At 67.3% G+C, this 12301-nt stretch overlaps 2 protein-coding genes across 3 annotated transcripts; one reads left to right on the top strand and one right to left on the bottom strand.

The window, feature by feature from the left end:
- Positions 1 to 428: 428 nt before the first annotated feature.
- Positions 429 to 5647, bottom strand: GCC1 (GRIP and coiled-coil domain containing 1). Of its 2 annotated transcripts, none has more exons than XR_008437043.1 (3): positions 3953 to 4965; positions 732 to 3392; positions 429 to 699 (listed from the first exon to the last, which is right to left on the bottom strand). XR_008437043.1 is itself a non-coding variant. In XM_053977067.1 (3 exons), the coding sequence occupies exons 2-3, from the start codon at positions 4868 to 4870 to the stop codon at positions 2115 to 2117; spliced, it is 2196 nt and encodes a 731-aa protein (XP_053833042.1). In that variant the 5' UTR covers positions 4871 to 4881; positions 5595 to 5647; the 3' UTR covers positions 429 to 2114. The 2 variants fall into 2 exon arrangements, 1 of the variants encoding a protein (XP_053833042.1); XM_053977067.1 differs by adding an exon at positions 5595 to 5647 and having other exon boundaries at positions 429 to 3392; positions 3953 to 4881.
- Positions 5648 to 7912: 2265 nt separating this feature from the next.
- Positions 7913 to 11467, top strand: LOC128807058 (acrosin-like). The gene is made up of 5 exons (XM_053977073.1): positions 7913 to 8451; positions 8579 to 8791; positions 9007 to 9266; positions 9897 to 10030; positions 10346 to 11467. Exons 1-5 carry the CDS (start codon positions 8150 to 8152, stop codon positions 11255 to 11257), a joined length of 1821 nt encoding a protein of 606 aa, XP_053833048.1. The 5' UTR covers positions 7913 to 8149; the 3' UTR covers positions 11258 to 11467.
- Positions 11468 to 12301: the final 834 nt, after the last annotated feature.

A 12301-nucleotide genomic window follows, 5' to 3' on the forward strand; every position in this document is an offset into this window, starting at 1 on the left:
CACTGCCAGAGGGCAGCGATGGATGGGATCTTGGGAATTCCTGGCTGGGCTGGAATTGCCAGAGCAGCTGGGGCTGCCCCTGGATTCCTGGCAGTGCCCAAGGCCAGGCTGGGCACTGGGGCTGGAGCAGCCTGGGACAGTGGGAGGTGTCCCTGCCATGGCAGGGGTGGCACTGGAGGGGATCTGAGGTCCCTTCCCACCCACCCATCCTGGGATTCTCAGTGCCAGACTCCTCTGCATCCACTCGGCTGCCACACCACGACTGCAGGTGCAGGAATGAACCATTCCCGTTCTCACACTGCCAGGAACCTCAGGAAATCAAGGGATTTAACAGTTTTGTGATAATTTCAACCCAAGGATGTTCCAACATCCACCAAAAATCCCCAAGCAATGCCCATCCCGCCCCAGGAGCCACCAGAGTTCCCACAAACAGGCATTTAACCTTTATTTCAGGGATACTGGCTGAAGGGAGAGAGGGAAGGAGGAGGAAGGAATGTGGGGGAGGGTCTGAGGGAAGGAGGGAGAGGGATGGAGAGGGGCTGGAGGGGAGCAGAGGAAGGAATGGCACTGGGAGCTGCAGGAGGGTGACAGTGACACGGAGCTGGGCACTCCTGGAGATGCTCCCCCGCAGCAGCTTCCTCATCTTCCTCTGCCAGGAACAGACTGGGATGGATCCGGGTCCTCCCAGCCAGATCCCACCTTGTCCCTGCTCTCCCAGCCGGATCCCACACTGATTCCCTGCTCCAAGCTGTGACCCCACGTTGTTCCCCTGCTCCCAGCTGGGTCCCACCCCATTCCTCCACCCTGCTGGGTCCCCACCACCCCATTCCAGGTCACTCCATCCTGCGGGAGCAGAGGGACAACAGGGATCCATCCCCTCAGCCTGAGCAGCGAAGCCACAGCTGGAGGAGGCTCCACCTCCCCCTGGAGTTGTGGGAATGGCTCCAGGGAAAGAGTTGGAGCCACCCCTGCCCCTCCAGAGGCACCCCTTGATTCAACACTTCCAAACTGGGAGCAGGGACTGGGCTCTCCCCTGGCTGAGCCAGCGCTTTCATTCTTCAGCAGCGTTTCAAACACTCCTGGGACAAACTCTCCCATCAGGGCAGCGCCTGGATCCTGCTGTTCCCGGTGGGAACATCCCCGGATGGAGGGAACACCCCCCAGCTGTGTCCCCCTCTCAGCAGGGACAGGCTCTGCCCTGTCCCAGGCACGTTTTCCCTGAGGATTTTTTTGAGGAGAAATTGGCACCAAGGGCTGCACTGGCCAGAGCAGAATCCAGGGAGTTTGGCTGCTGACAGGACCAGGCCAGACAAGGAGGAGAGAAGTTCCATGTCCCTGTCCTTGTCCCTGGCAGTGCCAGGAGTGGCTGATCCTTCCCAAGGCCCTCTGGGCAGTGCAGCACCAGGAGCTGCTCCCAAACCTGCTCTTGACTTGGCTCCAAGACCCCTTGGGGTGTTAAGCCAGACTTATCCCTGTCTCTGGGCCGAGCTTTAGCAGCCAGGATTCAATTCCAAATGCAGGGCAGGAAAACACCACCCTCAGGATGGGAATCATGCACAGGGAGATCCTTTCTCCTTCCTAGAATCCCTGATATCCCAGAGAGGATCCCTGGGAAGGAAGGAGAGCCTGAGCCCCTGGATGAGCCTGGAGCTGCATCCACTGGTTAAATTAGGCCCTGGAAAATGGGAAATGCCCAAGATTTCCTGCACTGAGGCCCATCTTCCTGAGCCTTCCCCAGCCTGGTGCTGTTTTAGCTCCACCTAAAGTGCTTCCCACCTTCCCTTTCATCTCCTGAGTCACCAGCCTGGCTGGAGCTTGAAGATCCAAGTGAACTCCACTTGATGCCACGCCTGGCAGGTAAGGATTGTTTTTATATCATCTTTAAAAAACCTCAGCATCTTCAATTCCACGGTTTTCAGATCAAGTCCCAACTTGGAGCAAATTCCCACCACGGAGGCTTTGGGGCTGGAAAAATTGGCACAACCACACTGCAAATTAGTGCTAAAAACACCAACTGGAGCCCAAATCCTCGAGAGACCCAGGCGTGGTTGGGATGAGGTTTTGGTCAGTCCTCGGGAAGGAGCTCTTGTGGAAAAGGGAACAAAAGCCAGCCCTCATCTCTTCCCGTGGAGCCACCAGGAGCCGTGGGCCGAGCTCTTGGCGATGCTCAGCTTCTCCTCGGGGCTGAAGTGCAGGATGGCCAGGATGGCCGTGAGCGTCTGCTGCCGGCCCCGCGCGTCCGGCAGCGTCAGGAACCGGTACACCACGTTCTTCAGGTACTCCAGGTTGGCTCCTTCCCTGCTCTTATCCCGGCAGCTCTTCTGGATCTCGCCCCGCAGCGCCTCCACCTCCTCCCGGTGCTTGTCCTCCTCGGCCAGGGCCCTGCCCTGGAGCTGGTGCAGCTGCACCTCCAGCCGGTGCTTGTGCTTGCGCAGCGCCGCGATCTCCACCTCCTTGCGCGCCAGCTGCTCCGCGTACAGGAAGAAGGTGGGCTCGGAGCCCGAGCACAGCTGCAGCGCCTGCGGCAGGATCTCCGAGGAATCCTGGCTGGGAGCGTCCCCGGGGCCGCCGTCCCGGCAGCCCTTGGGGCCGTGGGGCAGCGTGAGGGCGCGGAGCTGCTCCAGCTCCCGGTCCTTCTCGGCCAGCACGGCCAGCGCCCGGTCCCGCTGCTTGTGCATCTCCTCCTCCAGCCGCAGCGCCCGCTCCCGGAACTCCAGCTGGCACCGCTCCAGCTCCTGCCGGTGCAGCTGCTGCAGCTGGGACAGCTCCTGCTTCTTGGCCTCCAGCTCCTGCCGGCGCTGCTTCTCCACGTCGTCCGCGGCCAGCTGCAGCAGCACGTGCTTGTCCCGGAGCTCCGCCAGCTGCTCCCGCGCCTCCTCCAGCTCCTTGGCCAGGCCCATGTCCTTGGTGGCCTTGCTCTTGAGCACCTGCTGCGCCCTCACCTTGTAGCGCTCAAACTCCTCCTTGAGCTGCCTCAGCTCCTGCTGGCAGTGCCCGCCCGGGGCCTTGTCCCCGTTGCCGTCCCCGTCGCCCGGGGGCGGCTCCGGCTCCCGCGGCTCCTCCGCCTCCGCCGGGCCCTTCCCGGCCGCCGCCTGCAGGAGCTTCTGCAGCTTCTCCATCTTCTCCTTGAGCACGCTCACGTCCTGGGTGTTCTCCTCCACGGCCTCCTCGCCCACGGAGCGGCTGGAGGCGGCGATGGCCAAGGTCTTGTTCTCCAGGTCCAGCTGCACGATGCGGTCCTTGAGCCTCTGGATGGTGCTCTGGTCCCTCTGCTTGGCCCTCTCGTAGGTGCCCAGCAGCTCCGACACCTGGGCCACCTGGGCCTCCAGCTCGGCCACGCGCTGCTCCTCCCGCTGCGAGCGCTGCCGCAGCTGCTCCTCGGCCTGGGCCGTCTGTGCAGGGACATGGTGGGGTCAGGGCAGCACGGGGACACGGGGGACACACCTGAGGTCACACAGGGCCCCCGCTCTGCTCCAAACCAACAGGGGGCCCTCCCCACCCCAGGAACCCTGCCTGAGAGACCTCCCTGTCCTGGCTTTCCAGGGATTTGTGTTTGGAATCCTGCAATGGGGTAGGTGGGAAGGGAGCTCAGAGCCCCCCCAGGGCTGCCGTGGCAGGGACACCTCCCACTGTCCCAGGCTGCTCCAGCCCCAGTGCCCAGCCTGGCCTGGGGCACTGCCAGGGATCCAGGGGCAGCCACAGCTGCTCTGGGCACCCTGTGCCATTTATTTTGAACCTCCTGGAATCTGAGGGATTGGGAAGGGGAATTTGTCGACTCCAGCCCCACTCCCTGGATACATCCCACAGAGAGCTGTTCCCCAGGATTGTCCTCCCACCAATCCGTGCCAGGATGCTTTGGACTCTGAGAGACCGGGAGAGGGGATTTGGCTCCTGTCGCCCCAAACCTCGCCCCAGTTCCCGGACACCACCCTCACTCCCAGCCCGCCGTCACCTTCTTCATCTCCTGCACCAGCTGCAGCTGGAAGTGGTTCTTGAGGCCGGCCATCTCCTCCTGCAGCTCCTGGATCCGCGGGTCCGCCTTCCCGCTGTCCAGCTCCCTGCGGAGCTCCTCCAGCTCCCGGCTCAGCTGCCGGGCGTGCTGCTCGTGGCCCTGGGCCCGCTCTGCGTCGGCGTCGGCCGGCTCCTCGCGGGCCCGGCGCAGCTCTCGCTCGGCGGCGCGGCGCGCGTCGCGCTCGGCGCGCAGCAGCTCCTGCAGCTCGCGCAGCATCAGCCCGTGGTCGCCCTGCTCGCGCTCGCGCTCGCGCTGCTGCGCGGCCAGGCGGGCGCGGGTCTCGGCCAGCTGCTCCCGCAGCCCCCGCAGCTCCGCGCCGCGCCGCTCCGCCTCGTCCCGCGCCCGCCCCGCCGCCTCCTCCAGCTCCTGCTTCATCTGCCGCCGCTCCGCCTGGTACGAGGCCTCCATGCGCGACTTCTCCCGCGTCACCGTGGCCAGCGCGCCCGTCAGCGTGGCCAGCTGGGCCTTCAGCTGCGGCAGGCGCCGCTCGGGCTCGCCGGCGGCGCGGGGCTCCCCGCCCTCCGAGCCGCTCGGCTCCTCGGCTCGCTGCGAAGGGGCGGCCGCGGGTTCGTCCTCCTCGTCCGCCCCCGCGCCGTCCTCGCTGCGCTCCGAGCTCCGCTCGTCCGGCGAGTCCCCGGCTCCGGGCGGGGGCACGGCGAGGTCGCCGTCGTGGGACGCGGAGAGCACCTTCAGGCTGGCTTCCAGCGCCTCCTTCTCCTTCAGGAGGCTCTTGTAGGCGCAGACCACGTCCTTGAGGCGCGCCTGGAAGCGCAGGAGCTGCTGCTTCTGCGTCTCGATGGTCTCCAGCAGCTCCTTCCTGCTGGGGCCGCCCCCGAAGTTCATGCCGAACTTCTCCATGGCGGGGGGACCTGGTGGGGGGGGAAGCAGGGCAAGGAGAAAAGGCCCAGCAGGACACCAAAGGGGCAGCAAAGATCACAGACACCACCCTGGCCGTGCCCTGCCCACGGCCACCATCCTGGACCCCCCAGGACCCCCATCCTGACCAGCCCAGGGCTCCCATCCTGACCCCGCCAGAACATGACCCTGACCCCCAGGACACCGCCCTGAAATCCCCTTCAGGACCCCCATCCCGGACCCCCAGGACCCCCATCCTGACCCCCTCGAGACCCCCATCCTGGACCCCCAGGACACCGCTCTGAACTCCCCTCCAGGACCCCCATCCTGGACCCCCCAGGACCCCCATCCTGACCAGCCCAGGACCCCCATCCTGACCCCCTCGAGACCCCCATCCTGGACCCCCAGGACACCGCTCTGAAATCCCCTCCAGGACCCCCATCCTGATCCCTCTCGGGACCCCCATGCTGACCCCCCGGATACCATTCTAACCCCCCAGGCACCTCCCGGACCGCCCTGCGCCCTCCACTGCCACCTCCTCAGGACCACCCTGACCCCTCAGGGCCCCCCAGCCTCCACCCTGACCCCCGGGGCCACCGTGACCCCCCGGACACCAGCCGGGCCCCTCACCGTCACCCCTCCGGGACCATCCTGACTCCCGCCCGGATCCCTCCGGAGGCCCGGGGCCCCCCAATCCGCACCGCCCGGCGCCCCGGGCCCCCCTCACCTCCGGCCGGTTCCGCCGCGCCGCCACTTCCGCCGGAAGCCGCCGGGGGCGGGGCAAAGGGACCCGTTACACGGGGGCGGTGCCACACCCCATATAAGGCGATATGTGGGCGTGGCTGCACGGGCGGGGCGGGGCCGCGCGCGCGTGCCGTTTAGATGTGGGCGTGGCTTTACCCGCAAGGGGCGCGGTCTCCGCGCGCGACGCGGAGCGCGGCGTGGGCGTGTCCCGGTGGCGATGGGGGCGTGGTCTGATGGCGCGGGGCGTGGCCTGAGCGCCGAGGGACAGCCGTGTCCCCATGGGGTGTGGTCACTGGTGTGGGCGTGGTCAGGGATGGGGCGTGGCCTTTGTCCCGGCGCCGCGCAGCGGTGACAGCAGGGCGGTCCTCTGTCCCCCCGTGTGTCCCCTGGAGTGCCCCGTGTCCCCCCGAGTCCCCCCGAGTCCCCTCGTGTCCCCCCAAGTCCCCCCGAGTCCCCCCGTGTCCCCCCGTGTGTCCCCTGGAGTGCCCCGTGTCCCCCCGAGTCCCCCCGAGTCCCCCCGAGTCCCCCCGAGTCCCCTCGTGTCCCTCGTGTCCCCTGGAGTGCCCCGAGTCCCCCCGAGTCCCCTCGTGTCCCCTGGAGTGCCCCGTGTCCCCCCGAGTCCCCTCATGTCCCCCCGAGTCCCCCCGAGTCCCCCCGTGTCCCCCCGTGTCCCCCCGAGTCCCCCCGTGTCCCCTGGAGTGCCCCGTGTCCCCCCGAGTCCCCCCGTGTCCCCCCGTGTCCCCTGGAGTGCCCCGTGTCCCCCCGGGTCCCCCTGTGTCCCCCCGTGTCCCCTGGAGTGCCCCGTGTCCCCCCGGGTCCCCCTGTGTCCCCCCGTGTCCCCTCATGTCTCCCAGTGTCCCCCCGTGTCCCTCATGTCCCCTGGAGTGCCCCGAGTCCCCCCGAGTCCCCTCGTGTCCCCTGGAGTGCCCCGTGTCCCCCCGAGTCCCCTCATGTCCCCCCGAGTCCCCCCGAGTCCCCCCGTGTCCCCCCGTGTCCCCTGGAGTGCCCCGTGTCCCCCTGTGTCCCCTCATGGCCCTCATGTCCCCCCGTGTCCCCTCATGTCCCCCCGTGTCCCCTCATGTCCCCCTGTGTCCCCCCGTGTCCCCTCATGTCCCCCGTGTCCCCCCGTGTCCTCCCATGTCCCGTCCCGCGCCTCATGTGTCCTCGTGTCCCCCCATGTCCTCGCCGTGTTCCCCCACGTCCCGCGTCGCCTCCGTGTCCCTCCCTGTCCCTCCGTGTCCCCTCCGTGTCCCCTCCGTGTCCCCTCTTGTCTCGCCGTTCCTCCCCCATCCCCTCGTGCCCCCCCGTGTCCCCCGTGTTGTCCCCCGTGTCCCCTCCGTGTCGCCCCGAGCGGGGGGTCAGTGCCAGCCTGCAGCGGGGGTCGCGGGTGTGGCAGAGCCCCCGGGCAGGGAGGTGACACCGAGCAGTGTCACCGCCGGGGACAGCCCGGCGGGACGAGCAGTGTCGCGCCCCCTCCCGCGCTGTCCCCACGGCGGTCGCTGTCCCCCCCCCGGCCCCCGCAGCCCCTCTCCAAGGGGGTGTCCCCTCTGGGGACGGCCTGGAGGAGCTTCCCGGTGCTCCAGACCCTCCGGATAACGACGGGGAGGAGCCGGAGCGCCCTCGGGCTTGTCCGAGCCACCCCTGGCGGTGCCACCTCAGCCGGGCCCTGTCCCCGCTGTCCCCTGCGGGAGGGACCCGGGGCTGCTCCCGGCGTGGCCGGAATCCCCCGGAGCCGCCGGGATAAACAAAACTCGAACCGTGCTGTTTCAGCGTCCGTGATTCCAGCCCTGCTCTGTCCCTGGCCAGGGGTCCAGCCTCCACAGAGACCCCGGGACAAAACTTTGTCACCCGTTTGCACATTCTGAGCCGACAGAGACACGAATGCTCACTGGTTCTAAATTACATAAAAACCGCTGACATTAATTAGCATTCTGTCCTCCACTGGTTATTGAATTCTTCCTTGGGCAGGGACACCTCCCACTGTCCCAGGCTGCTCCAGCCCCAGTGTCCAGCCTGGCCTTGGGCACTGCCAGGGATCCAGGGGCAGCCCCAGCTGCTCTGGCAATTCCAGCCCAGCCAGGAATTCCCAATTCCCAAGATCCCATCCATCGCTGCCCTCTGGCAGTGGGAGCCATTCCCTGTGTCTTGTCCCTGCAGGCCTTGTCCCCAGTCCCTCTGCAGCTCTCCTGGAGCCCCTTTAGGCCCTGGCAGAGCTCTGAGCTCTCCCTGGAGCCTTCTCCTCTCCAGGTGAACATTCCCAGCTCTCCTGGCCTGGGTCCCTGGGAACTGAGGGGCTCCAGCCCTGCAGCAGCTCCATGGATTCCTCTGGGCTCTCTCCAGCAGCTCCAGGTGCTGCTGCTGCGTCCCCAGGGCTGGGGCAGCTCTGCAGGTGGGGTCTCACCTGAGCACAGGGGCAGGATCCCCCTGCCCTGCTGCCCACTGGGCTCAGCCCAGGGCTGGGGGGTTCTGGGCTGGGTCAGGTCCAGCTCTCACCCCCAGCACCCCCAAATCCTTCTCCCAGGGCTGCTCCAGCTGCTCATGCCCAGCCTGGTGCCAGGAGGGTCTGACCAGTCTCACCCCGTGCTGGCGCTCTGGGGCGCTGTCCCCAGACCATTCCACATCTCTGTGACACCGAGCTGCCCTCCCCGCACGTGGAACCGACCCTCTGTGACATCACCCCGGCCCGGTGGCACCGCGGGCACCACCAGGGCCGTGGGTGGCACCAGAGGTGACAGCTCTGCCCCGGCTCTGCCACCTGCGCTGGCACCGATGGCTTTGCTGGCGCTGCTCGTCCTGCTGGCCCTGGCCGGGCCCGTCTGGGCCACCTGGGACACCTGCAGGTCGGTGGCCCCGGGGGGCTCGGGGACGCTCGGGGGCTTCCCTGGCACAGCCCGGGCACAGAGGAGCCCCTCGGGGTCCCTGTCCCCGCTATCCCCGAGCAGGGCAGTGATGGCTCTGTGCTTCCAGAGGCACCTGCGGGCTCCGGCCCTTGGCTTCCGACCACAGCTCTGGTGCTGGCACGTCCCGTGTTGTGGGTGGCACCGGTGTCCAGCCTGGGGCCTGGCCCGGCATCGTCAGCATCCAGGCCACCTGGAAGAACGGCACGTGGCACATGTGCTCGGGTGTCCTCCTCAGCTCCCAGTGGGTGCTCACGGTCGCACACTGCTTCGCCAGGGCCGGGTAAGAAACAGCAGGGACAGAAATGTCCCTAGAGCATGGACAGAAATGTCCCTAGAGCATGGACAGAAATGTCCCTAGAGCATGGACAGGTGCCCAGCTCACAGCACCACGTGCCACTTCCCTGTCTGCCTTGGGAAGCAGAAGGCTGGGAAATGCTGGGCTGCTGCAGCCTGTGGCTCTGCTCCCTGTCACCCCTCTGTCCATCTGCTCCCCAGGGGCATCTCCATGTGGGAGGTGGTGATGGGGGCCTCAGATCTCAGCCAGCCGGGCCCCGAGGCTGCGGTGAGACGCATCCAGAGGCTCCTGGTGCACCAGCACTACGTTCCTGCCACGGCCAGGAATGACATCGCCCTGCTGGAGCTGGACCAGCCCGTGGAGTGCAGCGACTACATCCAGCTGGGCTGCGTGCCCGACGCCTCGCTCAGGGTGTCGGAGCTGAAATCCTGCTACATCGCCGGCTGGAACTTTGCCAGAGGTGAGCTCCCCAACAGGGTGTGTGCTCCGAGGGTGAGCTGGGCACCCCGGGGACACGGACTGGGCACAGACAGGGACACGGACTGGCCACAGACAGGGACACGGACTGGGCACAGGGACACGGACTGGGCACCCTGGGGACACGGACTGGCCACAGACAGGGTTTGGCTGCAGGATGTCAGTGGGGCCGGTCTTGGAGCAGCCTGGGCTGGGGAAGGAGTCCCTGCCAAGATGGGGCATGAATGGGATGAGCTGTAAGGTCCCTGCTCCCCCAGACAATTCCTGCTGGCCCTGTGAAGCCTCGGGAGAGATGGGTCTGGCCCCTTCCCCAGGCCAACAGCAGGGACACAGCTGGACAGCATCGCTCCGTGGGGAAGGGGCAGGGATACAGCTGGACAGCATTGCTCCGTGGGGAAGGGGCAGGGACACAGCTGGACAGCATCGCTCCATGGGGAAGGGGCAGGGACACAGCTGGACAGCATCGCTCCGTGGGGAAGGGGCAGGGACACAGCTGGACAGCATCGCTCCGTGGGGAAGGGGCAGGGACAGGCCCGGGAAGGGCTGAGCCCCAGGCAGGGGAAGGGATGGGTACTGAGCTTCTGGGGGCTCATTCCCACGGTTCTGGGATCAGGCATGGTTCTGCGGGAGTCCAAGGTCCACCTCATGGACACGGCGCTCTGCAACAGCAGCCGGTGGTACGGGGGGGCCGTTCATGCTGACAACCTGTGTGCTGGGTACCCGCAGGGCGGCATCGACACCTGCCAGGTAAGAGCCCCCACGCACAGCCCAGCCTGTCCCCTCTCCACCCCTCCCCTCCCCACCCGCGGGTCCCTGTCCTATGTCCCCTTGTCCCCATGGCCTGTTCCTGCCCACAAAGCCCATCCAGTGCCCTCAGCAGACCCAAAGTGCAGATGTGACCCTGGAACATCTGTCTTCTGCACATCTGGGACCCATGTGAAGAGATGGGAGAGCCCCCGACCTGTGCTGGGAATGAGGACCTGGCAGGGACTGGGGGAGAGGAGCCAGCCCCGGGGCTGGCAGCAGTCCCCCACAGTCCCTGAGCCATCTCTCCTGGCACAGGGGGACAGCGGGAATCCCCTCGTCTGCAAGGACAACAGAGCTGACTACTTCTGGCTGGTGGGAATGAACAGCTGGGGAAGAGGCTGTGACAGAGCCAGGCACCCTGGGATCTACAGCTCCACTCAGCACTTCTACAACTGGATCCTCATCCAGACGGGCCTGAACCCAGCAGACATAACCAGTTCAGCACCGGAGCCGAACTGCGCCCCGACTCCTAAGCCAGAGGTCACCACAACTTCGGTGGAGACCCTGACACCAGGGCCAGAACAAGAGGCAGAAACAGAGCCAACACCAGTGCCAGAGCCGACTCCAGAGCTGGTGACGGTGCCAGAGCCGACTCCAGAGCTGGTGACGGTGCCAGAGCCAACTCCAGAGCTGGTGACAGTGCCAGAGCCAACTCCAGAGCTGGTGACAGTGCCAGAGCCAACGGCAGAGCCGACGGCAGAGCCGGAGCCGGTAACAGAGCCAACGCCAGAGGCGACGTCAGTGCCACAGCCAAGCCCAGAGCCAGAGCTGGTGCCGGACCCGACGCCAGTGCCAGTGCCAGAGCCAACACCAGAGACAACGCCAGAGCCAACGACAGAACCGACGACAGAACCGACGACAGAGCCAACACCAGAGCTAATGCCAGTGCCGATGCCAGAGCCAACGCCAGTGCCAGAGCCGACACCACTGCCAGAGCCGATGCCAGAACCAGAGCAGGAGCCAGAGTTGGTGCCCGAGCCGGAGCCAGAGCTGGTGCCAGAGCCATCACCCGAGCCAGCCATCCCCCTGATGCCCGAGGATCCGGTGCCACCACCGGCACTGGCACCGGACCGGCTTCTGCTGATCTCGGTGCCGTACCAGAGCCTGGTGCAGTTCTGTAAACTGCTCAGGGATTTCCTGCAGTTCCTCAGGGACCAGCTGGGCTGACCGCAGCAGGAGCGGACGCAGCTCCGGCTGCAGAAGGCGTCCGGCTGCAGAAGGCGGCCCCGGCCCGTTCCGCTCCCGGCTCCATCGCCACCGCGGGGCCCGGGGCGGCCGCAGCCCCGGGGCCGCTCCGTCCCTGCCGCCCCTCCCGTGCCGCCCCCCGTGCCGCAGTTCCGTTCGCTGTTGAAATAACGCTGTTCGTGCTCCCCAGCACCGCGGTCTCTGCGCCAATTCCGCCGCCGGGCAGGGCGAGGAGGGGCCGGGCCGGGAGCCGGGAGGGAGAACGAGCGGGGCTGGCCCGGTTCGGGAGGAGACCGGGAGGAGCCAGGGCGGGGTGGGAAAAGCGCTTTAATAACGGAGCGGGCGGGAGCGGCAGCAGCCCGGAGCCCCGAGGGACGCGGAGGTGCGGGAGGTGCCACCGTGAGCTGCCGCGGCCACCCAGGGGTGTCCCCTCTGTCACCACCTCCTGCCGGGACCCCCGATCCCAGTCCCCCCGCTGTGCCCTCGGTCCCAGTTGGGATCCCTGGATCCGGGACATTCCCTCTGCTCCAGCGGGATCGCGGCTCCCAGGAGCTGTCCTGGCTCTGGGGAGGGTGCTGGAGCGTGGTGATCCTCCTGGAACGGGTCGGGGATCCTGGAACGGGTCGGGGATCCTGGATTCCGTGGTCCACCAGTGTCTGGAGGTGGTTTAGGGACCTGCCGCGGGCTGGCCCGGCCATGCTGGCCCGGCGGCCACCGAAGCCCGCCGTGCATGGATATCCTCAATTCCCGTGTCGGAGCCCCCCATCCTGCCAGGGCCCCTCAGGGCCGGGACACCCCGGGCCGTGGGGACGGGTGCGGGACGGTGGCACCGGGGGCTCATCGGGGCTGCAGGCCCCAGGCTGGCAGCGGGGTGAGCCCGGGGGGCAGCAGGGCGAAGGGGGGGCTCTCCAGGGGCTGCCAGGGCGCTGGAGAGGGAGCCAGACCTGCGGGATGGACACGGGGCTCAGGCATCGCCCCCGGCCCGCCGAGCCCGGGAGGGGACACCCAGGGGACACCCAGGGGACC

Source organism: Vidua macroura, chromosome 5 (assembly GCF_024509145.1).
Source record: "Vidua macroura isolate BioBank_ID:100142 chromosome 5, ASM2450914v1, whole genome shotgun sequence".
NCBI classification, from domain to species: Eukaryota; Metazoa; Chordata; class Aves; order Passeriformes; family Viduidae; genus Vidua; species Vidua macroura.

Excerpts from the sequence above, each read along its gene's own strand:
- GCC1 (XM_053977067.1), bottom strand. The coding sequence starts at position 4,870 with ATGGAGAAGTTCGGCATGAACTTCGGGGGCGGCCCCAGCAGGAAGGAG. Across the intron at positions 3,393-3,952 it reads TGGTGCAGGAGATGAAGAAG|ACGGCCCAGGCCGAGGAGCA; the intron begins GTGACGGCGGGC and ends GTCCCTGCACAG.
- LOC128807058 (XM_053977073.1), top strand. The coding sequence starts at position 8,150 with ATGCCCAGCCTGGTGCCAGGAGGGTCTGACCAGTCTCACCCCGTGCTG. Across the intron at positions 9,267-9,896 it reads CGGCTGGAACTTTGCCAGAG|GCATGGTTCTGCGGGAGTCC; the intron begins GTGAGCTCCCCA and ends TTCTGGGATCAG. Across the intron at positions 10,031-10,345 it reads GCGGCATCGACACCTGCCAG|GGGGACAGCGGGAATCCCCT; the intron begins GTAAGAGCCCCC and ends CTCCTGGCACAG.